General features: G+C 42.8%; 2 protein-coding genes across 4 annotated transcripts in view; both read left to right on the top strand.

The window, feature by feature from the left end:
• The window catches only part of prkceb (protein kinase C, epsilon b), a 92545-nt gene that overhangs the window by 45064 nt on the left and 23337 nt on the right, over positions 1-24144 (top strand). Inside the window, exons 3-11 of one of the 3 annotated variants that reach the window (XM_049008064.1) lie at positions 1519-1684; positions 4511-4545; positions 4765-4853; positions 4974-5103; positions 5557-5679; positions 5997-6085; positions 6598-6607; positions 7303-7367; positions 8960-9133. In XM_049008064.1, the coding sequence (XP_048864021.1) occupies positions 1519-1684; positions 4511-4545; positions 4765-4853; positions 4974-5103; positions 5557-5679; positions 5997-6085; positions 6598-6607; positions 7303-7367; positions 8960-9133 (881 nt within the window). Of the gene's footprint in view, positions 1-1515; positions 1685-4510; positions 4546-4764; positions 4854-4973; positions 5104-5556; positions 5700-5996; positions 6086-6597; positions 6608-6954; positions 7052-7140; positions 7368-8959; positions 9134-24144 lie in introns of all 3 variants that reach the window. The other 2 variants (XM_049008063.1, XM_049008062.1) reach the window with 2 other exon arrangements.
• On the top strand, positions 10488-24123 carry LOC125738767 (uncharacterized). Its single transcript, XM_049008067.1, has 2 exons — positions 10488-14845; positions 14888-24123. Exons 1-2 carry the CDS (start codon positions 14450-14452, stop codon positions 15482-15484), a joined length of 993 nt encoding a protein of 330 aa, XP_048864024.1. The 5' UTR covers positions 10488-14449; the 3' UTR covers positions 15485-24123.

Genomic DNA, 24144 nt, shown 5'->3' with positions numbered 1-24144 from the left:
GGGAGCGCAAGGCAGTGGTCATGTGACATGTGAACTGATCGCATGCTGCATGCAAAGTCTTCTTTCGATATTCTCATGAAGGTTATATATGTTTCTAGTATCTTTTCTATCCAAGATGGTATGTATTTGCGCGTTGTCCTATTTGTGCCAGCCATATTCTTGATGGTCTGACAGGGCTTTGACTAAGAAATACAGGGATCCTGATCTTCATCGGACAAAAATTCCCAAAGCACTAGACTGATGGTAACGCAGTAGTGCTGTTGGAACGAAGGAAGGACAGAGATGGGCAGTGTTTTAGTGAGCTGTGTTCGGTTTGGATTTTTAGCGGTGATTGAAATAATTCCAGCAGTCTGTGCGATCTGTAGAGTCAGACTGCATCCTGTCCAAGGTCACATCAACCATCACTGTCTACATATTGTTACCTGATTTTGGCAACATTTTAAATATGTTTAAGGATTTTACTAAATTTCTGTATATCTTTAGATTTGGGTTTATGTTCGGATCACTTAAAGCTGTCTGCAGAACTTGAGTAACTGTGACTTACAGAGGTGACGCAAACATTGACCAGACAAGGCTTCACATTAAGCAACCCCATTTCAAATTCCTCTTCTTCACCCCCCACACGTGTAAGGTTCTAAGCAGGGGAGTGGGAGGTGGTTCCTTTGAAGTCAAGTGCAGCTGCACTGCCATCTAGTGGCTGTCAAGCATGTTTTTGCAGGAGTAATTCATTCTGCCACTCCCACCACATGGAGCTGACCGTGGACATTATGATGACTGCATGCTTGTGGTGATAACTAGGACAAAGGCTAGACAAGTAGTTTTTTTATTCTTACAAAGCTCTTCAGCTATACAAGGCAGGAACTCATTCAGCAGCTGATTGTGTCAGTATAATGTGTCAGTAGCCAAAAGGCATCTCTTGATTTCTGTTCATTGTACATTTTAGGGATGTGCATCTCTATCACTGAGGCAGATGTGTTACACATCTCTAGGCATTGTCACCAATTTAATACATTAAAGATATATATGCAGCAACTACCAATGTGATGCGATATGATTCACCCGTATTGCGATGCAGCGTGATACAATGCGATGCAAAAGAGTATGATGTCATGCTATTCAATATGGTTCAGATACAGTTTTTAGAGGTGGAATCAATCTAATGTAAAATGATTGGTCAAAGGTTATTGATTACATTTAAAAACAATAAAGGCAAAGGCCCTTACTAATAATTATATATCAATAAGTTGGATTTTACTGATGCAAGTGATGCATCCTGAGTTCATCCCAAATTGTATCCGGTGCATTGTGAACTTGTATGCCGGTGAACTGATGTAAAGCGATGAATCTTATCATCCCTAGTATATTTACTTTTAACATATTTATCACCCGCTTTTGTCCAAAGCAACCTACAGGTGTCTGTTGTGTCCATAATTCCTCCATCCTGGTTCTCTGTGTACACACAGTTACATTAGAGATATGATGTCGACATTGTCGGTCTGTCCCCAAATGTTCCAGCAGCCTCAGCGTCCGGTGAAAATGAGGAACGCGTGTTCAGGGAGCGCATGCGGCCGCGGAAGCGGCAGGGCGCCGTCCGCCGGCGGGTCCACCAGGTCAACGGACACAAGTTCATGGCCACCTACTTGCGGCAGCCCACCTACTGCTCTCATTGCCGTGACTTCATCTGGTAAGCGTGTTTTACCTTCCTGCTCGCGTATCATCAAATCGGAAGCGATTTCCTATAACATTTAGCGAATCCTTTCTGGCCGTCTGCAACCGGAACAATCCCAAATCCAGTCAAACAAAAACCGAACCGAATAATTGCCACTCATTTAAATTTTCATTACGTCTGGTTATTTTAAATATTAATTGTGCAGTTTTTTTTTTTTATCGGATGGAGATGCTTATTAAATCAATAAAAATCAGGCTGTGGTGTGCAGCATTAGACAGATTTGTTCTTTTAAGACTGCAGTCACATCATAATACATCGTGCTCTGTATCACTTGCGAGCGGTTTCAGCCACTGCCTTAGCTACAGAACGACGTTTTAAACAAACGGCTTAGGGGCAGACAGGGGATTTCGCTTCTGTGGAAAGACTGGGAAAAGCCCGAGGCTGAGGATGACAAGACGTTAACATCCATTTATGGAGCACGCTTGGCCGATTTGCTGCAACATGCTTGAGACCTCCTGTGTGTGCAGACGCACTGGTCACACAGCCTGTGGGGCACTGCATCCCAGCCAGGGGAAATGGGTGACATGCAGGCCTCTCTGAGGGCCACACAGCGTCACCCTCTGCTGTTGTCCTTTCTCATTCTTTCAGGCTGCTTGTGGTTTTGCCTGCACGTGTACAATCATACATATGGTCAGCTGGTTACTTTTTTACTTTTTTGGTTACAGCCTACTGCTGAACTAGTTCTGAAAATGCAGGCTCGACGTGCAAGCTGTTCTTCTCACTTCATTACTCACTGTCCCCAAACTCAGTGTGCTTCTATACCCTGTGTACTATCTGCTATCACTAGCAGGGGTCCTGTGATTCACTGTGACACACTGTGGGTTACAGTCAGATGGTCCTTAAATGACAGATAGTGAGAGATCTGTCTCATCCAAAACTTCTGAAGTCCCTCGTAAAGCCCTCCCCAATTCAGGGTTTATACAGCTCGACATAGTCTAAGGACACCCAAAACAGAATCCTTATCTTCTCTAATGGGAGTTTAACTTGCACTTTTTGTTTGAAAACGGCTCAATTAATAAACCAATGGGACAAATACTGAAACAGACTGACAAGTGTTGATTGTCACAAATGTTTATCCAGGGGAAGTATCTCTACCAACAGCACAGTAACTTTGGTTAAGAAACAGTTCATAAGTAGGGTTACCTTGCGTTTTCCCCAGACACGTCCTCCCCTGGTCTCCCCAGACACGTCCTCCCCTGGTCTCCCCAGACACGTCCTCCCCTGGTCTCCCCAGACACGTCCTCCCCTGATCTCCCCAGACACGTCCTCCCCTGATCTCCCCAGACACGTCCTCCCCAGATTTCCCCGGACACGTCCTCTCCTGGTCTCCCCAGACACGTCCTCCCCTGGGCTCCCCGGACATGTCCTCCCCTGGTCTCCCCGGACACGTCCTCCCCTGATCTCCCCGGACACGTCCTCCCCTGGGCTCCCCGGACACGTCCTCCCCTGGTCTCCCCAGACACGTCCTCCCCAGATTTCCCCGGACACGTCCTCTCCTGGTCTCCCCAGACACGTCCTCCCCTGGGCTCCCCGGACACGTCCTCCCCTGGTCTCCCCGGACACGTCCTCCCCTGATCTCCCCGGACACCTCCTCCCCTGGGCTCCCCGGACACGTCCTCCCCTGGTCTCCCCGGACACGTCCTCCCCTGGGCTCCCCGGACACGTCCTCCCCTGGTCTCCCCGGACACGTCCTCCCCTGGTCTCCCCGGACACGTCCTCCCCTGGTCTCCCCGGACACGTCCTCCCCTGGGCTCCCCAGACACGTCCCCTCCTGATCTCCCCGGACACGTCCTCCCCTGGTCTCCCCGGACACGTCCTCCCCTGGTCTCCCCGGACACGTCCTCCCCTGGTCTCCCCAGACACGTCCTCCCCTGGTCTCCCCAGACAAGTCCTCTCCTGATCTCCCCTGACATGTCCTCCCCTGATCTCCCCGGACACGTCCTCCCCTGATCTCCCCGGACACGTCCTCCCCTGATCTCCCCGGACACGTCCTCCCCTGGTCTCCCCAGACAAGTCCTCCCCTGATCTCCCCAGACACGTCCTCCCCAGGTTTCCCCTCTTTTTGGGTCCCTGTCCAGGGATCCAGGTGGTTTTGCAAAAATTGGCGGTTTGTCTAGGTTTAGCGCTGTAACTCATATGACTTGGTGTCACAGGAGTACCAAGTGAAAGGATAGGCACCAGTTTCCAATAAACAGCAGCTACTCAGCATCATCAAACACCATTTGCAAGGCTCGTGCATACGTTTACTTTAAAAATTAAATGATATGCACATCCTGTGACATGTCACGCTTCTCACAAGTGACGTCAACTTCTGGAAACAACTGGCAATTTGACATTTTTTTTTTGTTTTTGTGTGAACAGTGAATTCCGTTGTTTGCTTGAAGATTAACAAACTTTAGCTTAGCATTTTGTAACTTTTATTGAAAAAGACTTGTATTCATGCATATTGTATCACTTGTGTGTAGATTGTAAAACAAGAGTTAACTGTAAGGTCACTGTACATCCGGGACTCGAATTTTCATTTTATAGGGTGGTTAGGGAAAACTCATCAATATTCAGAAGCAAAGCACTGCCTGATTGGCCAATGAATACAAATATTAATATTCATGAGAGAAGTGCTACCTGACAGGTCGGTGAACATTAAAACTCATTAATAATCAGATCTCTGGACATGTCCTTTTCTTCATCTCACTAACTATGGTAACCCTATTTATATGCACGTATGTAGCAATATATGGGAAAGAACAATTTTTGACTTGCAGTCTGTCCTTCCCTTTACAGGGGCGTCATTGGAAAGCAGGGCTACCAATGTCAAGGTAATGAGGCTTCGGTCACCATGGATCCAGCAACATATTGTTGTGTTATGCTTGTGACTGTTATGCTGTGATCCATTTCTGCCACCAGAGAACCTGTAATTTGCTGAACGCCTTTAATGCTTGTTTATTAGTCTGTTTGTGTATAAACTTGCCTGCCTAACGGGAACATATATAATATAATTTTTGGGTGGATCCTCTTTTTTCCGTTTACTTGCTTAGTGTGTACATGTGTGGTTCACAAGCGCTGCCATGAGCTCATCATCACGAAGTGCGCCGGACTGAAAAAGCAGGAAGACATGCCGGAGGAGGTGAATATTCTTCTGAAATTCTGAGGTGCAGCAATAACCAACTAACACCCATTAGCCAGTTAGCAGTTTCAAAATGGAAACTGATCGGAGGTGTCTGCAAATCTTTGTCTCCCCCTACAGGTTGGGTCCCAGCGCTTCAGTGTGAACATGCCACACAAGTTCAGTATCCATAACTATAAAGTCCCCACCTTCTGTGACCACTGTGGTTCCCTGCTGTGGGGCCTGCTTAGGCAAGGACTGCAGTGTAAAGGTGAGAAGACTGTGGGGGGAGAGTGTTTAATGGAGTTGGGGCGTACCTGAGACAGGGGTGGACAGTTCTGTTAAGACTCCATTCAGCAAATATCCCTGAATTCATCTGTGGAATGCAGCCTATCCCCAGGTTACGATGGGGCAGTGGTCATAAAGCACAGATATCGTAAGGTGAAAATGCATTTTAATACAGTACACCTAAAAAACAAACGTCATAGCCTAGCCTAGTCTACCTTAAACATTAGTGTTAAATATTTCATGTAATTTATTGAATAATGCACTGAAAGCGAAAATCATTTAGCCACCGTGAAGTCAAAATATCTAAAGAGACCATCATAACCTGGGGAGCATCTGTACTGTACTTCATATTCCATGCTCAGCTTGTTATAACACTGAACAGATCCTTCAGTTCTAGGTTTCACACATAGTCATGCTTGTGTGATTTCTCTCCCAGTCTGCAAGATGAATGTACATAGACGCTGTGAAAGTAATGTGGCTCCCAACTGCGGAGTGGACGCCCGGGGAATTGCCAAAGTGCTGTCGGACCTCGGTGTCACCCCAGATAAGATTTCCAACAGTGCACAACGGAGGAAAAAGGCAGGTGGCCAAGCAATAACGAATAATTCATGTCAGTCATATTCAGCGGAGAAGGGGCAAGTTGTTAATGGAAGGGTGCTGGAGTTAGTCCAGGTGATGTGTAACATACATGCTACCAAAGACACACTAGACATACTGTATGGTAAGACCAGGCTTGAGCGATATTGCAGTAATACGATGATGGTATTTTGGGAATTTTGGTATTTTCGTTTGGTGAAATACATCATAGGGACCCCCCCCCATCCCCACCCCTTCCCCCACATCATGTGAATTGAATCGACAAGTTTTCATAACACTGGAATAGCGTCGCTTTGGACGGTTTGGCAATACAAAGATCATGTACTGGCCAAACCTCCATTCAAACAGACCTACAGGCATTTGCGCCAGTGTTTTGCAATCCAGTCCTTGGGAAACCACAGTCGGTGCACGTTTATATATATATATATACACACACACACACAAACACACACACACTGTATAGTGAATGTAGAGGTAGATGGGATGCTAGTTTACCATAGGGCAAGTCAGAGCCACCAACTCATTTAATCATGTCTTTAGGCTGCAAAAGGAATCACACACACATTATAATTGCTAATTATTATATCTTTTCATTAATTTATATGGGGAAAGCTCTAATCCCAACATGACTACCTTAACCCCTACCCAGCCCTAACCCTAACCAAAATAAGAAACCTTTTAGTTTTTTGATTGCATTCACTGACCTTTATGGGGACCTGAAAAATGGTCCCCACAATGTCAAAATAATAGGTTTTTATTATATTTGGTCCCCATAATGTATTATAAACCTAATACACACACAGACACAAGCTGGGTTAGGAATTGAACCCACACCCCTGGAAACCGCAGTGCAAAGCGCTATGCCACTGTGCTACCTTAGGTTAAACAAAGTAGTTAAAATCCTTAAAAACCATTTATTGCCTATGTATGTCAGAGACATTACAGGTATCATCAAATGTCACATCACCTACGCAGACAGACAATTAGGCTGAACTTACCGTAAAGTATGTCTAGCTCAGACTTGAAGTTGAAAATCTACTGTAAATGGGAGATACTGTACATTGTGCTAAAGACACATGATTACATACAGCGAGAAAGGCTAATTTTCTCCACTTTTCTAACACGTTCTGAGTGAATATGAAAATCAGTGAACATTATAGCTGTAAAGTTTGTTAATAGGCATTATGCTGAAGCTGATAATCAGGAGGATGACGATGAAAGTTGTCTTCCTCGACAGTTGGTTCCAGGCCAGGAACCCCAGCCGTCCATCCCAGACACCCCACAATCTGAGGAAGATCGCTCCAAATCAGCCCCCACTTCTCCCTGTGACCAGGGTACGACACATACACATGCAAATACGCGCATGCTTCATTTGTGGATGTCTTCATCGATTTTCACCATCACCTTCATTTTCTCACTGCAGCAGAGAGCAAGGAACTTGAAAATATACGGAAGGCTCTGTCATTTGACCACCGTGGGGAGGAGCACAAACCTGCCTCCCCAGCATGTTCCTCAGCAGGCGGAAGCGTTCCAGGACCCCTGGTAGATGGCCGAGAGAATGGCGAAGTCAAGATCATGAAAGAAGCAAAGAGGATGAACCTGGACGATTTTATCTTCATCAAAGTCCTGGGAAAAGGCAGCTTTGGAAAGGTTGGGAAGGTTCTTCTAGAATTAGTGGTTGCTGTCCCTCTTTGTTCTGCTGACATTCTGATTGGCCCACCTGCTAGGGCTGGGCGGTACATCAAACCGTTATGGTATATCGATACATTTTCAGACAGGGTATGGGATGAGACAGTACCTTTTACATTGATATACTTTTATTGTACCTTAAAATGGTATCAGCAAATATTTTTAACAGAGACTTTTAATATTCCTTCCTGGTTTTAAAAATGCTTTGATCGTAACGTGGCACAGAATCCCAGAATTCAAAGGTAACATTCAGTTTAGTGTTTCGTGGGCAAGTTCATGGAGGGGAAGGTTGAGGAATAATTGCTTCATCTGAATAAAAAAATAACACAAACGTGATCTTTCCATTTGTTAGGTGCAATTTTAATAATCGTCAGGCTCCTGTTTCTAGACCCATTTTTCCAAATATCTTTTCTTAGATATTCTTAGATCTAGATGTTTTCGTCCCTAAACATTCATACTGTTATAAACTAAGAAAAAAAGAATCTATAAAGTGGACTGAACTGCAATTATGTCATCGCAGCTTTATTTGACACATGCAACATTTAATTTATTTTAAGACTTTTGTTTGGAACAAAGACACTGTCTATACTCAATGAATGTACTTCTATATTTGGGGACAATAGGGAAGCAAACCCAGTATTTACATTTCGTTATGACTATACTCTGTCTTAGTAAGTGTTTGTGACATTTAGCTCACGTCATAGAAAATGCTGGGATGTACAGTATGTCATTAATCGCTGTTTTGCCTAAATGCACTGAGATAAGGAGTTTGGTCCATATCGCCCAGCCCTACTGCCTCCATTCTAGTTGAACTCATGCTCAGAGCTCATGGTGTGTGTTAGATTTTGGTTTGTTTCACCTTAGTGGTGCAGCTCAGTAAATTTAACGTTGATGGTCCGTTCAGCCACAATACAATACAGCCACACTGCCAGCTGAATTTAAGCCTGTTTGGTTATAATGGGGGGCGGCATGGTGGTGCAGTGGTTAGCACTGTTGCCTCACACCTCTGGGACCTGGGTTCGAGTCTCCGCCTGGGTCACATGTGTGTGGAGTGTGTATATTCTCCCCATGTCGTCGTGGGGTTTCCTCCGGGTACTCCAGTTTCCCCCCACAGTCCAAAGACATGCTGAGGCTGATTGGGCTAAATTGCCCGTGTGAATGGTGTGTGAGTGTGCCCTGCAATGGGCTGCCCCCCCATCCTGGGTCGTTCCCTGCCTCATGCCCATTGCTTCCGGGATAGGCTCCGGACCCCCCGCGACCCAGTAGGATAAGCGGTTTGGAAAATAGATGGATGGATAGATGGATGGTTATAACGGCATAGTCAGATGGGATACTGTGAAAGTCTCAGTAAGTTCCACTAGGTATATACCTGCATAGCCAGGGCGTGGTGCCACGTGATAGCAGCCTCACCTGTCCATTTGGAGTCTGATCTGAGTCCTTAGTGTGAGATGGAGTAGTTTTCTTCTTAGGTCACTGATTGATATCCTGGAGTAGAAGTACAGGCTTGTGGTAAGATGAGTCAAGATGAACTTCATGCCTTCCCCAAAATCTAGGTTATGCTGGCCGAGCTTAAAGGTACAGACGAGGTGTACGCCGTCAAGGTGCTGAAGAAGGACGTGATTCTGCAGGACGATGACGTTGACTGCACCCTGACTGAGAAGCGGATTCTGGCTCTGGCGAGGAAACACCCCTACCTGACACAACTCTTCTGCTGCTTTCAAACCAAGGTACTCCCGTTTGTCCTTCTTAATCTCATCCAGTCCGTTTTCTCCCAAGCAATTATTTATCGTAGACCTTTGAGAAGCTGGGACACACTGAAGTGTATTTACAGTCAGGCACCAGCAGATGGCGGAATAGTCTCACTGGAACATTGTGCCACTCTGCCTCTCTGATATTGAAGGTACTGCATTAAGGTCTTAAGACAGATCAATTTGCCTGTCGCCAAGCCATTTTTGGTTTTGTTTTTCATAACTTGGTACTAACAGGGACCATATGCAAAGAATATAAGGCTTTCTTCTTGTAGGCATAAGACTCTACCTTGGCTTCACCTTGTATTGAATTTTCTTACCTCGAGCAAGTGGCGTGTTGGAAACACATATTTCAGATGTTGTATATTTTAAACTCTTTTAACTTTTTTGACTCATACCACATAAAAAACAGAGCTTTCCCCTCAGTTCGTCGCACCAGTGACAGAGAGTGAGAGTGCTCCTCAGTGTACTTTGGAGAAGCCGTATTATATTAGTAACTCATATCAGTAACCTCAAGTTTTGTTTGCTCATTTGTAATTCACATCACATTGTATTGAAAACATCTCTAATGGTTGCTTAAGATAACATACTGTGACAAAGACAACAAAAGCAATAAACCAAAAAGTTTAGCTCGCAGAACAGAACTGGAAGTCCATAAAGAGAGAGTATTTTTTTAAAACTTTTTTTAATTTTATTTAAAATTGTGTGCACTTAATAAAAACTGTATCGGAGCAGGGTTAATGTTTGCCAAGAGTATAAACTGAGTTATTTTTTAGGCTCACATGAATATTGCTGAAGCCCCTAGTACACACTCCTGCTGACCACGTCCCAAAGAGTATCGAGCATCTTCCAGGTGCCACATAAATACGCGAATGAGCCCCCCGCACTGCACATTTACGCTTGGACACCCTAGGCATGTATCTGTCACTCTGTTCCAGAAACTTCTATAAAATTCTAAAAAAAACGTGCAAAAAATAAAGGTCACTGCAGGATTTAAATTTTTACATATATCGCATAAAGGTAGGCAATATAGTAATAAAATATCAATCTTATTTGTTTGAGGTTTAGTCGTTCAGATCTGGTTGTTGAAAAACAGATTGTTTTTATCTAGGTAATGTACTAAACAGAATGAGAGAAAGGCTTCCATAAATTAACATATAAGTACAATAAGATGCTTGTGTGATTATATATCAATTTCCACTTCTTGTTCCATTGGACGATGTTGCAATTTGGGATATGAGTTGGCAGGACAGAAGGGGACAGGATTGTGGAGTGTGGGGGGGGGGGGGGGGCTAAGGATAGGATGTGGGCATCGTCTGCGGAGAGAGCCACATACTGGCACTCTTGTTTATTTTCATAGGCTAGTCTGGAAGCTGCTGTAATGATGGCGTCTTCAGCTCCTAATTTATTTATTTCTTTCTGCTGTTTCCCCAAACAACGATAGGAACATTGTGTCCCAGTAGCTAAAGGGAGGAGATGCAGAAGGGGGAGCGGGCGGTGGAGGAGCTGGGTGATTGGGCGGGTAAAGAGAAGGGGCGGGTAGATATGTCGTCCTAAATATGGTTCCAAGCTATTGAAAAGTTGTACTTTTTTTCTAAATAAAGATACATTCTACTTAAACAGATGCCTTTGTTACATAGTAGCTTAGACAACAACAGGATCCAAGTGTAGCTGGTCAAACACGGTCCCTTTATAACCAGCTGAAACACAATTTGAGACTGAAGTGCCTCTGCAAAGGCCCAATTCCGGGGATGAAATCCTTAAAGTCCATGGAGCGTCCTGCAGGTTATAAAAATCAACTTGAAATTATCCATATTCTGCAAATGCAGCTCATGGTGGACTGAAAACACTGCCCTTCTGCTAGAGAGAAATTAGGATGTCGAACAGTATATGCTAAGCATTGTGAGCTGGCTTTAAATTTCCTGCTCTTCAAAGCAGACATTTTAATTGTTAAATTATTTTGTTTCGAATATTGCATTTTTCCCTCTTGGTTTGGGTGGCAAAAGGATTTTTGCTGACGGCTATCTTGCCGTTTATACTCAAACCTTAGCTTTCAGTGAAATCTTCCGAGAAGCAGCACAATGGCAAATCTGAAGTTCATCTGAAAACCAGTCTTCCTTATTGCTGCTAAACATTCTAATTCGTAACCTTGCTTGGGACTGTGTTTGTGTAGGAATGTACAGCAGCTGTTTCTATGCATACATCTGTCTCTGTTTCATTATGAACTGCAGGCAGGTCTGCTCTGACTCTTTGCAGGTGTTTTAGGGTGTCTGTAAATGTGTCTATATGACTGATGGAACAATGGGAAACCACAGGTCACATGACCATGACCTGCACTTCATCATGTTGCCATCAGGCCATTAAGCTGTTGTCAATCACCCACCAAGTAATTTTCTGCATGCCTTCCACACCCTGACGCACTCAGGCACATGTTTGTTGCCTGAGGCATCCACTGGTATTCCAAGCTGCCTCTGTAAGATGTAACCACATCTTGTAAAACTGCTATATGACGTCTCACTGTCTGTTTCAGGTCAGATGATCACAATTGCAAGAATGCCTGACTAGAATTTGATCAGCATTAATTTTCATCAAATAGCACCTACTATCCTGTCTCCCATTGAGGAATATGAAGCAACACCCAGTTCAGGAGATATATATGTGTATACATTGTACCGTGATTTCCAGGACCAAGAATGGGAACAATGGTTTTTCTAGAAGCACATCTTCTGTAGAGCGCGGAATGAACATTGAGGCTTTGTTTGTGTCTACACATTTCTGCTTCTGTTCTGTAGTATCTTTGCAAATCAGTCATTTTCAGTGCCATTCGTTTTCAACGTCAGTCAGCCTGAACGATCAGGGTGACAGCCTTTGTTTTGGAAGGAATCACATGAAATAGTTGTGTGTATCTAATTGTGAGAGCACAAGAACTTTTAATTTGGGTTGGACTAGTAGTTGGGGTGGTACTGTCATTAATTTAAAAGTGACGCAAGGGTGACTGAAGGGTCGAAAGTTACAGAAAGTTGGAAGGTGAAGTATAGGAAAGTAGAGTTAATCGGTGTGTATCTGTTGGGTTCAGGATCACTGTAGACAATATAAACCATTTGCATCTCTCTCTCTCTCACTTTAATGAAGAGGCAGTTGGCTGTTTCTGTGTCCTGTGTTCTATGCCTGCCAAAAAAGTCAATTGTTATAAGCCTTACATAATAGGGGCCCGATCCTCATCATAGTCGATGTATATACCACATGCTGTTTGGTTTCGTTCCTCTGCCAGTCATGGGGATGGAAGCTGAATGGGTTTGAATTCTCCCATGTACTTTACCACTGCATACTGTACCTTCTGATTGCGACCTAAACTCCCACCTGGGTGCAGTATGCTTCCTTATTGCTATTCTTTACAGGACTCTTGATATATGTGCTAGTAAATATCACGTGTACTGCGTCTTTAGTAAATGTTCTATGGTAAGATTGGGAACGCTCCATTTAGATGTAACAATGTACCTCATTAATGCACATGAAGACATAACTGCACAAATTAGAACTTTAGAATCTTCATAATCATACATTGTACCATATATCATATTGCACCGTATGAGCTACATAAGAAGTATCTTAAGAAGAATCTCACAGGTGGAGATTTCTAGACAACGGTTAACTGCACCATACTCCTGTGACGCCTCTTTTGTCCTCATTCTTTGTCTCTTTTACGGAGATCTTCCAATGTCAGCAAGATTATGCATAGAGTTTCATCAGGGTTCAAATTTAGGTGAAAGGCTGTTGTATTTTTTTCTGCCAGCCTCTTGCTTTTTGGTCTCCTCCTGCTCTCTTTAACCACATACTGAGCGTGCTCCCTAGCCAACCGCAGGCTGACGGCACTATCGTTCTCGCTCCATTTCCAGTGCCCTCAATGGCTAATTTACCCGCAGATGTTAAAGCCGGTTTCTGAGTCTCGGCTTGCTTCCTGCATTGGTGTGCAGTACCCAACCCACTTTGTTCCTCATGCATTGAAGCATCTCTTCATTTTCCAAGAGAGGCATACGTAACCCACACAAAATAGAATCAGTAGCCCAAACTTGGCAGAAGGAAAATTAAATTCTGTGTCTTAGGATGAATGTTAAATAACCGTGGTTCTCTGAGACTTGCGTATAATCTTCAGACTGAAGTTTCTTCATAATGTTCTTTCCTTAATCAGGTTTAGGATCGTTGCCATGTTCTTATCACCTTAATTACTGCACAGCAATGTAAATACTGTTATATAACTGTTTCTGGGCTAGTTCGGACCTTTTATTGACATACAGCTGGAAAACTGGGCTAAAAATACGGCAGGCAAAGAAGACCCAAGTTCCAGTTCAGGGACATAGTAGAGAGTTATCAATGGAGAAATGAATAAATGGATGAGGCCAGTATATGATGGATTTTAATGTATGTCGTTTGCTCTTACGAAACGCTGAGCGGAGAAAAACATGACAGCCTAACAAGGTACCTAAAAGAGCCTTTGTTCTGAGGAGGAACAGCAGAGCAAGCAATCTATAGCCACGGCGCCGAGACAGTTGAGCTCTCGGTGGAGCAAAGTAAGGTCTGAAATACAGTAAGCCCACATGCCTCCCAGTTTTCAAGAGGGTAACATTCGGTTGGGTGCAGTCAAGTAGTGGGTTTGAGACAAGTGGCAGGAAGGCAGGGTTAGGTAAGGTTTACTAGGATGAAGAAATCAGGGGAATGGCAGGCAGGACTGTTTCACAGGAACTCCTGAGTAGGAAGCTGTGCAGGACAGCTCCAGGGGAGACAAGACAAACAAAGGGGCCTGCAAGGCCTTTAGGTCATCTTCGCCTCTGTTGCTTAAAATACATTTCTTTCCTTCTTCCTGTATGCAAGCAGCTGAGAGAATGTCTTATTGTTGCAGATTTTAGTTGTGTGGGCAGCAGTGTTTATGTTGGCTAATACCGTAGCCTTGGTCTACCTGAGCGCAGATGAAGAAACTTATCAAGGCATGGGAAGCAGGGACAAGAGGCAAGATTATGGGACATTCCCAGCTGAACTTTCGTCTTTAATGCGGGGGTCTAGTACTGACCCTTTGACTTTTCAGTTTGGTTATAAGCCAGCCTTGCTTCCCACAGGATAACGATTTTATTGTTTTTTTGTTCATTATCTGATTCATTTATTCTGGTGTATAGCAACACTCTAATCAGGTCTGCTTTGGCTCCTCCCCCCTTAGCAGTGCTTACATATCAGGCCTTTGTTTCCAGTTGATTCAAATCACTGTTGGCCACTTGAGCAAGACCAAAAACTGCTCAAGTGGTGATGGATCAATGTATATGTGTCCCTGATAAAAAAGGTACTGTAGATGGAATATGTGAAAAAAATTATTTACTTGTGCCTATACTTAACAAATTTAGCAAAATTGAAAATGGATGGATGGATGGATATATACACTGTGTAAACAATTCTCGCCTGAGCTTCATAATTAAGTGGAAGAAACATTTCTTTGGTTTATGTTCTGTGTTTGCTCTATTATTTGGGCTTTTTAATTGTATGTACCTTCCCTTTGCCAGCAAGCGGACATGTAGTGTTTTTCCACTGCCACACGGAACTGAGCTGTACTGCAAACTGGAGGTTTTCCATTGTGTAGTATGTGAGCCGTACTGCAAACTGGAGGTTTTCCGTTGTGTAGTATGTGAGCCGTACTGCAAACTGGAGGTTTTCCGTTGTGTAGTGTGTGAGCCGTACTGCAAACTGGAGGTTTTCCGTTGTGTAGTATGTGAGCCGTACTGCAAACTGGAGGTTTTCTATTGTGTAGTGTGTGAGCCGTACTGCAAACTGGAGGTTTTCCGATGTGTAGTATGTAAGCTGTACTGCAAACTGGAGGTTTTCCGATGTGTAGTATGTGAGCCATATTGCAAACTGGAGGTTTTCCATTGTGTAGTATGTGAGCCGTACTGCAAACTGGAGGTTTTCCATTGTGTAGTATGTGAACCGTACTGCAAACTGGAGGTTTTCCATTGTGTAGTATGTGAGCCGTACTGCAAACTGGAGGTTTTCCATTGTGTAGTGTGTGAGCCGTACTGCAAACTGGAGGTTTTCCATTGTGTAGTATGTGAGCCGTACTGCAAACTGGAGGTTTTCCGTTGTGTAGTATGTGAACCGTACTGCAAACTGGAGGTTTTCCATTGTGTAGTATGTGAGCCGTACCAAAGCCGTAACCCCGCTGACTTGGCCCTGCTTCCTGGAAAAAGCATATATTCTTCATGTTATTCATTATTACTTGTATCGCACATGTATTGTATTGATGCATTCCCAATAACTCAAAACTTGAAAATTTCCAACCTCCAGCTTTAAAAAAAAAAACCATTATAGAGAACAGCTGAACGAAATGGATTTGTATGAAAATGCATTTGATGCTGACATAACGTGGCGATAATATAATAATAATTGCTCATAGTAAATCATGATGAACACCACGTGAATAGAAGCGTCTCTTCAGTTTTACGTCACTGTCAATCTCCAAACCCGACAAGGCCTTTACCAACCCTTCTGTAGTGGAAAACCAGAGCGAGCGGAAACTGTGCTGTAACTAGTCTCTGTCCGCTGCTCGGATACCACTCAGCTCCTGTATGCTAGTGGAAGAGCAACAATAGTGCATCCACCCCAAACACTGCAGGAGCAGACTAGTAACACAAGCACAACCACGCACTGGAGCACACCTAGCAATGGCTAGGGTTAATTTGGCAACCCTCTTTCTCCCTGTATAAATGATAGATGAATTACATGACAAACACATTGTGTACTTCCACGAGAATAAATCAGACCCATCTGACATCCAGTGTTTTGGCCCGGTCTATACACTGATACATTTTTGAGTTAATTACTTTCTTCCTTGAGTTTACTTTTCGTAAATAAAAGAGACTTGCTCATCAAGAAGTTTACCATTTCCCCCCTTCATGTACCGTCTTGTTTAAAATGATTAAAGCCCAACACATGAACACATGAAAGACTGGAGCAGTGAACATGCTGAAGAGGCTCAAATGCAGCTTTTCTGCTTTGGCCTGACTATGCGACGTGATGGCCAAGAATTTTCCTTTCCCTATTTGGCCCAGGCTGCCTGCCATTCTCTATCCCAGTTTTGATGCCCCCTAATTCAACCCTGACAGTTACCTCGCTTTCTGACTCAGCTCTCCTACCTCACTGGAGTCACCCTATCTAACCAGGCTCTCTTTTCTTACTACCTGCCAATGTTCTTTGAAAGGGCCGTCTAGGTTTTTTAAGTTGGTTTTTGCAAAGTGCATGCACTTCATGAATATGTACTCAGCAATTTGGGGTATTTCCTGTCTACTATTTGGTTTCACCTAACACCACCCCCCCCCCCAATTCTTAGCTTCGGTCCATGAAAGGGTTTTACCCAGGGACCTTGTCCTACCCACGCCATCCCTCAAGGACCATTGTATTTTTAAAAATCACTTTCCACCCCCATGTACAAGAAAGAGATCTGAAACAGCACTTATGCTTACAGAGTGTGTTTGGGGGAGCAGCTTGAGGGAGTGATATCCACAATGACGCTCGTACACTGTACCCAGTAGAAGAACAGATCTAGAAGAGAAATTTACCAACATAATGGTATGTTATTTTTTCCCGGGGTTTGAATAGATTTATTATTGTGAAAACAATTAATCCTATGGTCTCCCTTCCCTATTGCTGTCTATGTTTTGTAGCAATCAGTGGTTCTACAGAAGACTTTATATAGAGGGTACTTTGAAACCGGTATCATCATAGGCTGCCAACCATCCAGCATTTTACCAGATTGCTTTCCTCCTTAAGCTGTCTTGGTGAACCACAAGTGAAGTGAACGTGGAAATATCTGGATGCAACTCAGGTTGTAAAGTGCCAGCCACACAAACTGATCACCCAGCATCAATACCCAACCTAAAAGGCAGCCAACCCCACCCGCAATGGTCCCGCTAGGCTTAGGGAGCATCTATTATCGTCAAATCTTCCTGACTAGTTTTTGGTTATTTCACAAGCAATGCTATTCTGAAGTTTTTAATTCTTGCCGATAAAACCAGGTGGGGAGGGGTGCAATTTATTATGAATTTTACGTCCCAGATTTCGAAACACCACGGTATACTTTATTATTGTCAGTTATACCATGACACTGTCAAATTGAATCTTGAATCTTAAGGGTGTTGACATATAGTGCCGTCCAGCTGAATCACAGTAATAAATCAATGTGTAATTGTAGTGTATAATTCTAAGTAATGTTACTTAATGCAAACTTAATGGAAAAACTAATAATTGTTACAGATAACTTACTTCCGGCTGAGGACCAGGACATGTGGTCAGTGATTACATTCCAAAATGATTTAGTGGTGTAATGCTCTTGTAGTCCAGTCATACTTTGCAGTCCTGTTCATGGTTACTACACATTTGGCTTACACATTTATACAGACTAACATTTGGACTAAGAAGCAGGCAATTTCTAACTAACCACTGACTTATACAGTAGTGCTAGCAATGGACTATTTTTGCAATAAAGACAATGGCTTTGGTCGTACTTAAACAAAGTAGGCTTCAGGTGATATCTAATTTTTCATATATTCAGATCACGTCAGTATGCCTTATTTCAACTGTACTTTAAACAGCAACCCTAATTTCCGATCCTCCAAAATACAGTTTCGTTGTAAGGAAATACCGGGGTATGCTGCACCACCTGAGTCTAAATAGTACTTCTACTAATAAACGCATTTTCCGTTTGTAAACGTGAAAATAATGTCTTCAAGCGGAAACGTGTAAGCCAAATGTGTAGTCACCGCGGTATAAAGAAGTAAATGTGCTCCAAGCCACGCATTATCTGATTTTAAACGCTCCCTGCGAGGGCCACCTTCACATAGCGGCGGGTGGTTCTTTGCCTCCGCGGCTGAGCGTTTAAAAACGTTTAACGCACAGGTTGTTGAGCATCAACCCTTACATACTGTAGTGTATTTCCATACAGCAGCGTCTCAGCAAGATTCTAACAACATTGAATTTTGCATTTCATTTCTCGCAAAATATAAGGATACATTCTGTGCTCTCGTTAAGACTTATAAAGAGAAAAACATTCAAATGAGTCGTACCTTTAAAAATTTTTCTGACATAGCTAGTTTTACTTCATGGAAGACAAATGCTGTATTCTATGTGTGAGACAGATAGGGTTAGATCGCTGGATTCTGTCCCAGAACTATGGATTAAGAGGAATATTTCAGGGCGTACACCTGGTCGAAGTTGCGAGGTATGCCTTGTTGCTGTAGCATTTACAAAAAAGCAATTAATACACAGATCTATAGTGACTCATAGCAAAAAAAAAAAAGGTTTTGGACGCAACTTTGAATAATGAATTTAAGGAAGTGATACTTTTTGTCGGTACTTGTATTTGTTTCTTTTGCAGCCAAAATAAGCAAGTAATGCTGTAATGAATAAGGTTTTCTGTGCTGGGAACATTTTTGCTTATTTTTTTAAACGTTTGGATCGTCTAAGGATTAACTTTTTTTTTGCACATATGACTGGAAGTTTGCACCCGTTCTCTCATGGTTATTCCAGGAAACACAGCATGTTTGGTTACCATTGATTAAAGGTCAGTCCTCCTCAGGCTGCTAACGAGCATTAAGCAGGCTGAATGAGGATGGGGGGGTGGATAGTGAAGAAAAGGTACAGCTCTGTAGCATTGCTACCTTCTACTGGATGGGCATATCAGCGATGAGTCCAGCGAAAAACCCACATTAAGAAAATGTGAACTTCCGAGTCCTTTATCTCTTCAGATGACTTCCTCGCTTTCTATACAAGTGGGCCTGATTCTTCTCAAGTGTAATCGAACTACACAGGTCAGACAACTGAAGAGCTACCTGGTGACAGGGTGGCGAGGAGGAGCATGGTGGCGATTAATAATTAATCATGGCTGACTAGGCTGTGCTACATAAATACACCTTTTCAACAGGCACACGCGGAACTGCTGACAATATACAGAAAAGCGAGCGAGTGCGGGTAAACAGCAGCTTGTTTTCAAGGCATGAATAAGTTGTGAGCTGAAACTCTTTTCCGATATTTTCGTGATTCACCAGAGACACAGATGTATGCTGGGAATGAACTGAACATTATGAACACCTCTAGAGTGACACATTTTATTGAGTGTTTTTTTTTTTTACTGAAATGTGTACTTTTTGCCTTAAGTCATTTTCAGTCATTTTCCAAGATCCATGTACTCTGGTCACGGTTTTTTTTCTGGCTTCAGTATGTTAATCTACCCTTAATTTATATGAATGGCAATAAATGATATATGTGACTGAGAAGCTACTGATTGCATGTGTACATTAGTGTGTGTATGTTGTTGTGTGTTCTGGTACATTCTCGCATCCCGTGCGCCACGTATGGGTGGTCCGGGAACCTCTTGCACCTGCACCTCTCCATCTCCACACACCCTGTCCTCCCAACCAAAAGGGAGCTATTTCTGTCCCTTGCGTAACATCTTATATAAGTTACCCTGAGACTAAACAAGCGTTTCCTCATCGACGCCTGTCTCATCTTGTACAATGAGAACGCGGCCCGCTGAACAATTGCAGATTTAACGCAGCTTTGTTTCCACACAGACTCATTCTGGCTTGTGAATCTAGGCAGTAGAAGTGTCCGGTGAACTTGCATATATGTGTATTACATGCAGAATAAAGTAGCTGCTGGTTATCCATTACTGTAGGCAGTGCCTGGATTCAGTGTCTTCTGCAAATGCCTGCTGCTTCCGTATACACAAAAAGACAAGTACAACATGTTCTGAAAACAAAGTAATTTCATATTAATTAAAGAGGCCATCTACCCTGCATTTGAGCTCAGGAAATTGCAGCATTTCAGTGACTCAAATGCAGTGCTGTTAGTCAATTTTAAGCCATTAGTTGGATTACCTTCGTTAAAGATAATCCATTAAGAGGCTGCTTGTTCTTTACCTTTTAAAAACCTTAAAATTCACCCGCTCCCTTTTAATGCGGGTCTCTAAAAAACATGCACTGACAGGCAACGCTCTGAAGCAGCGCCTTGCATTGTTGTGATGGCAACCAACCACATCCAGCAATTTCTCACTGCATGCTGGATCCAAAGGCCTACACGTTGCTTTACTTCCATGGGTTATATTCATTCAGGCTCTCAAGTGGTACCCAGAAGTATGAGAAGTATAACCCCGAATTACACATCGAAATAACAACTCCATTTTTTTTTTCATCACTTCAGGCCATTTTCTCCATTTCATTTCAGTTGCTCCTATGTCTGTTGTGAGGGTCTACGCATGATTTGAGTCTCATGATGAGAGAGCAGGTAACTGATGGGGTGGTACTTTTCCATCCGCTAGCAGCTGCCAAACTGCACATGCCTGTTCGCTCCACAGGAGGTGCCCAAACAGCGCCAGCTGACCACCTCCATGCAGATACTGTGAAATGCAACACTTCTGTTATGCAGCTAAGGGTTCCAATTTGTGGTAATTTGAGGGGGGGGGAAAATGATGCTAAGTATAATCGAGAGACCCAAAAGTGGTGGTAAGAAGAATTTCTGCCAGAGATAGTGTAACCTACTTGTTACAAGCGTTGTTGGTCATGGAGGTCATACCTTGAATCCATAAAAATGAAAACGGTCACTAGGCTTGGCATCCGTATAATTATTGTGGGTGAGCGTGAGTGTTTTTGAGAGGACTAGTTTTGTTAATGTGTGTGAGGCAGTAAGGGTGTGAGGAGGAAGAGTGATGTGTTGGGGTGGGGTAGACCTTGTGAGGTCTGCGTGCATGCCAGTCCTTATGTGCACATATTACAGGCGGCCGTATGTCTAAAGGGATGACATCTTAGGGTGCTTCATCCAAGCTCTAATTGAATGTTTGCATATTTGTGTGTGTGTGTGTGTGTGTGTGAGAGAGAGAGAGATAGAGAGAGAGACACTGACCCTTTTGAGGACAGGTCCAGTTTGGGATCAGGCCTCTGCAATCTGTTTGTGGTACACATAAGGGTCGGCTTGGTGTACTGAGGATCAGGATAAACATTCCTGACTGTTGTCCAGGGCCACACACACAATACATTCTGTACTGAAATTATAATTATTTCCTGCTGCTATCAACTCACAAAGCTGGCTGTTTTAAGGCAGACAGGAGTCTGCTAACCTGGAGCAATTTTTAAAAAATAAATTAATATATAAACCTTCAAGGCTACCAATAGAACTACACTGAAAGTTTGTTTTCTATGAAATGAGAAATGTATCCTTTTGAGGTTCTATATGAATATAAACGTATTTAAGTTTAAATTGTTTCATTTAAGGTTAATTTAAATTGAAATAATTTTAGCAGATATAAGAAGAAAATGTATTGAAAGTATTGAAAAGTCAGGATTATGTAGCGGACACAGTATGCGTTTGGAATCTGTGTTTTTAATCTGGATTGCATTTGACTCAAAAATGTAGACCACTATACATAAATCACAGTTGTTGGGTCTTCACCGTTATCTGCCCATCACAACTCTTTCTTTACCAGCTCTGCAACTCTCGGCTGGAAGGCAAGTATTTGTACATTTCTAATTAGAGGCAGGAAATGTTTATTCGCGTTTGATTGGGTGGGTCTCCCTGTAATTCTGGGCACGTTTAAACAAACTATTTAAGCATCCTGTTTAAATTCGCTTTCACAGAAAAAAATGCATAAGTAGGGGTGGACTCCTGGACTCTTATGTAAGATGTGCTTTTTCTGTGAGAGGGAATAAAAGAAAAAAAAACCTTTAACACAATTATTCTCGGTGTCACCCGTGACAGACATCTCCCCTGCCAGTGTTATCCTTTTATTCTGTGCCCTAGAAGTACAGGAAATATATTTCTTTGTTCCCAAATTAGTGTGTGGTCAATGTGGTCAATGTTCTTAAAAGTGCAATGTTTTGTGTATGAAAAACCTAACTGGTAAAGGTGGCTGCACTGAATCATTTCCATCATTTGATTGTGATCTGGAGTCAATAGGTGCCAGAATTTTTTTCTGGAACCAGAACCTTTTTCTGGAACCGGAGACTATTGCTGTGTTCACACTGCAGGAACCCGGCCCAATTATAGTTCTTTTAAGGCAGTTCCAGAATCCTTTTTTAGTACCTACTGAAGACTAGGTACTTTTCATTCGAACAGAAACTACTGGGGAGGCGCCTACAGTCTTGCTAATTGGTTGACCACAAGCACCAGCGCTAATGTGGAAGTTACGTGGAAGTGCAGAAAAAGAGACGTACTGTAGTGGAGCAAAATTTGAACACGTGGAGTTATTTTTGTACCCCAATGACATTTATTTAATCAATTAGTGCATGTTTTGCTTGTGTCTCCATATTTATATATTGGAAAATTTGATCGTTAACCAGTACAGTTTTGTCTAGTATTTGCCATTGCTGTGTCCAGTTTTGATCGCAATCGATCCCCCCAGTAATTAACCTCCTCCACTGTTTGCCATGGTGGTGCAGTTTTGTATGAGATTGTGTGTAACGTTTAACCTACAAACTTTTTGCGTCTCCCTTGCTTGTTTAGCATAAAGGTCCCAATATTCCTGTTGTGTGGCGCGAAAGCTACAAAAGTTCCCAGTCCAGATACCCAGGAACTTGTAAACCAGGACCAGGTTCTGGAACTTTGGCGTGAAAGCACCCAGTGTGGGTTATGGCTACTTCTCCTGTTTATGAATTAAAACAAGGAAAAGACAAGATTGTTCTTTCTTCCTAGGAGGAAAGACAAACAGGTCTTACCTCGCTTCCTTAGCATTACCTCATCATCACTGATCCTGTAATAATACAACATACAACTGACTTATGAAGTTTTCTGGAAAAAGTCCAAGACCCAAACCTACTGGCATTTCTACATTTGATATCAGATTTTCTACTGTCAAACAGATATTCCCATGCAACAGCCATATACTGATTGTCATTCTTATATTACACAGCAGTGCACTTCAGTCAACCTCTCAGTATGACTTTGCAGACTGGAAACTCATACAGAAGAGCATTTTCGTCTTTTGAAATAAATTGCATTCACATTCAGTTCGCCAATTCACATTCACGGTTCACTTTTTCCTAGCAGCAAAAGTTACTTTCAGCCCTTCCAGGATGTGAAGAGGCCACTTTGAGTAAAGTGAGAAATGTTGATCAGAGCATTACTCACTGCAGATCAGCTATAGCACTTAAACAATGGGATGACGGAGCCAGTTTGTATTTTCATTGTATAGGGGGACTTTTAATATCCATAGAGCTACTGGGTTTGCATTAACACAATGTACGCATCATTTTGCAGACCTTTCAGTTACAGTTACATTACAGTTACACTTAATTTGCAGTTACGTATATACTAAGATTTGAAACATCATGTCCAGTAGCAATTCCTAACCAACACGAGAGAGAAATTTTATTATTAAGAGATCAGAGAGAATATTTTTCAGATCATCCTGGCGTGAAAAAGTGGTGGAGGCGCATCCAAAAAAAACTACAGTCATTACCAAAGGGGCAAGTACTGACTACTGGGGTGGAATACTAACATATTTATTGGTGCTCTAGTCCAATTTACTGTATTAACGTCAAGATGGCAGGTGCAAGGAATTACAATCAAAGAGTTTAGTTTGTTTCACCCGTCATTCACTGTCAAACAGAAATTGGTGCATTGTGTTCTGTAACCCTGGTAATGGGACCGAAGTTGGAGTATTGGAGAGTTGACAATACACTTACTTTCACCCTTTCCCAAAAGGATCATCTACATTTTGCTAATGGGAATGTCCCTGCTCTGGTCAGTGGGAGCTCTGAAAAGTGAATTGGATACTGTCAGTCCAAACACCACATGCTTTGTTCTCTATCCTTGCAGATGACCACCTCACTGTCGTTTTTGTTACTTTTCATGGTGCAAGGTCCATCGAGCACTCCTGCCACAACTTCTGTTTAAAACTTTAAAATGTGTCATTGTCGAAATGGAGATATTAAGTACTTCGCCAAGCCAATGTAAACTTGTAAATA

The sequence above is a fragment of the Brienomyrus brachyistius genome, chromosome 3 (genome assembly GCF_023856365.1).
Source record: "Brienomyrus brachyistius isolate T26 chromosome 3, BBRACH_0.4, whole genome shotgun sequence".
Taxonomy (NCBI): domain Eukaryota; kingdom Metazoa; phylum Chordata; class Actinopteri; order Osteoglossiformes; family Mormyridae; genus Brienomyrus; species Brienomyrus brachyistius.
Note: the sequence above shows the minus strand (reverse complement) of the source record. Positions and strands in the feature narration are given on the sequence as shown.

Excerpts from the sequence above, each read along its gene's own strand:
- LOC125738767 (XM_049008067.1), top strand. The coding sequence starts at position 14,450 with ATGGATCAATGTATATGTGTCCCTGATAAAAAAGGTACTGTAGATGGA. Across the intron at positions 14,846-14,887 it reads AGCCGTACTGCAAACTGGAG|GTTTTCCGTTGTGTAGTATG; the intron begins GTTTTCCGTTGT and ends TGCAAACTGGAG.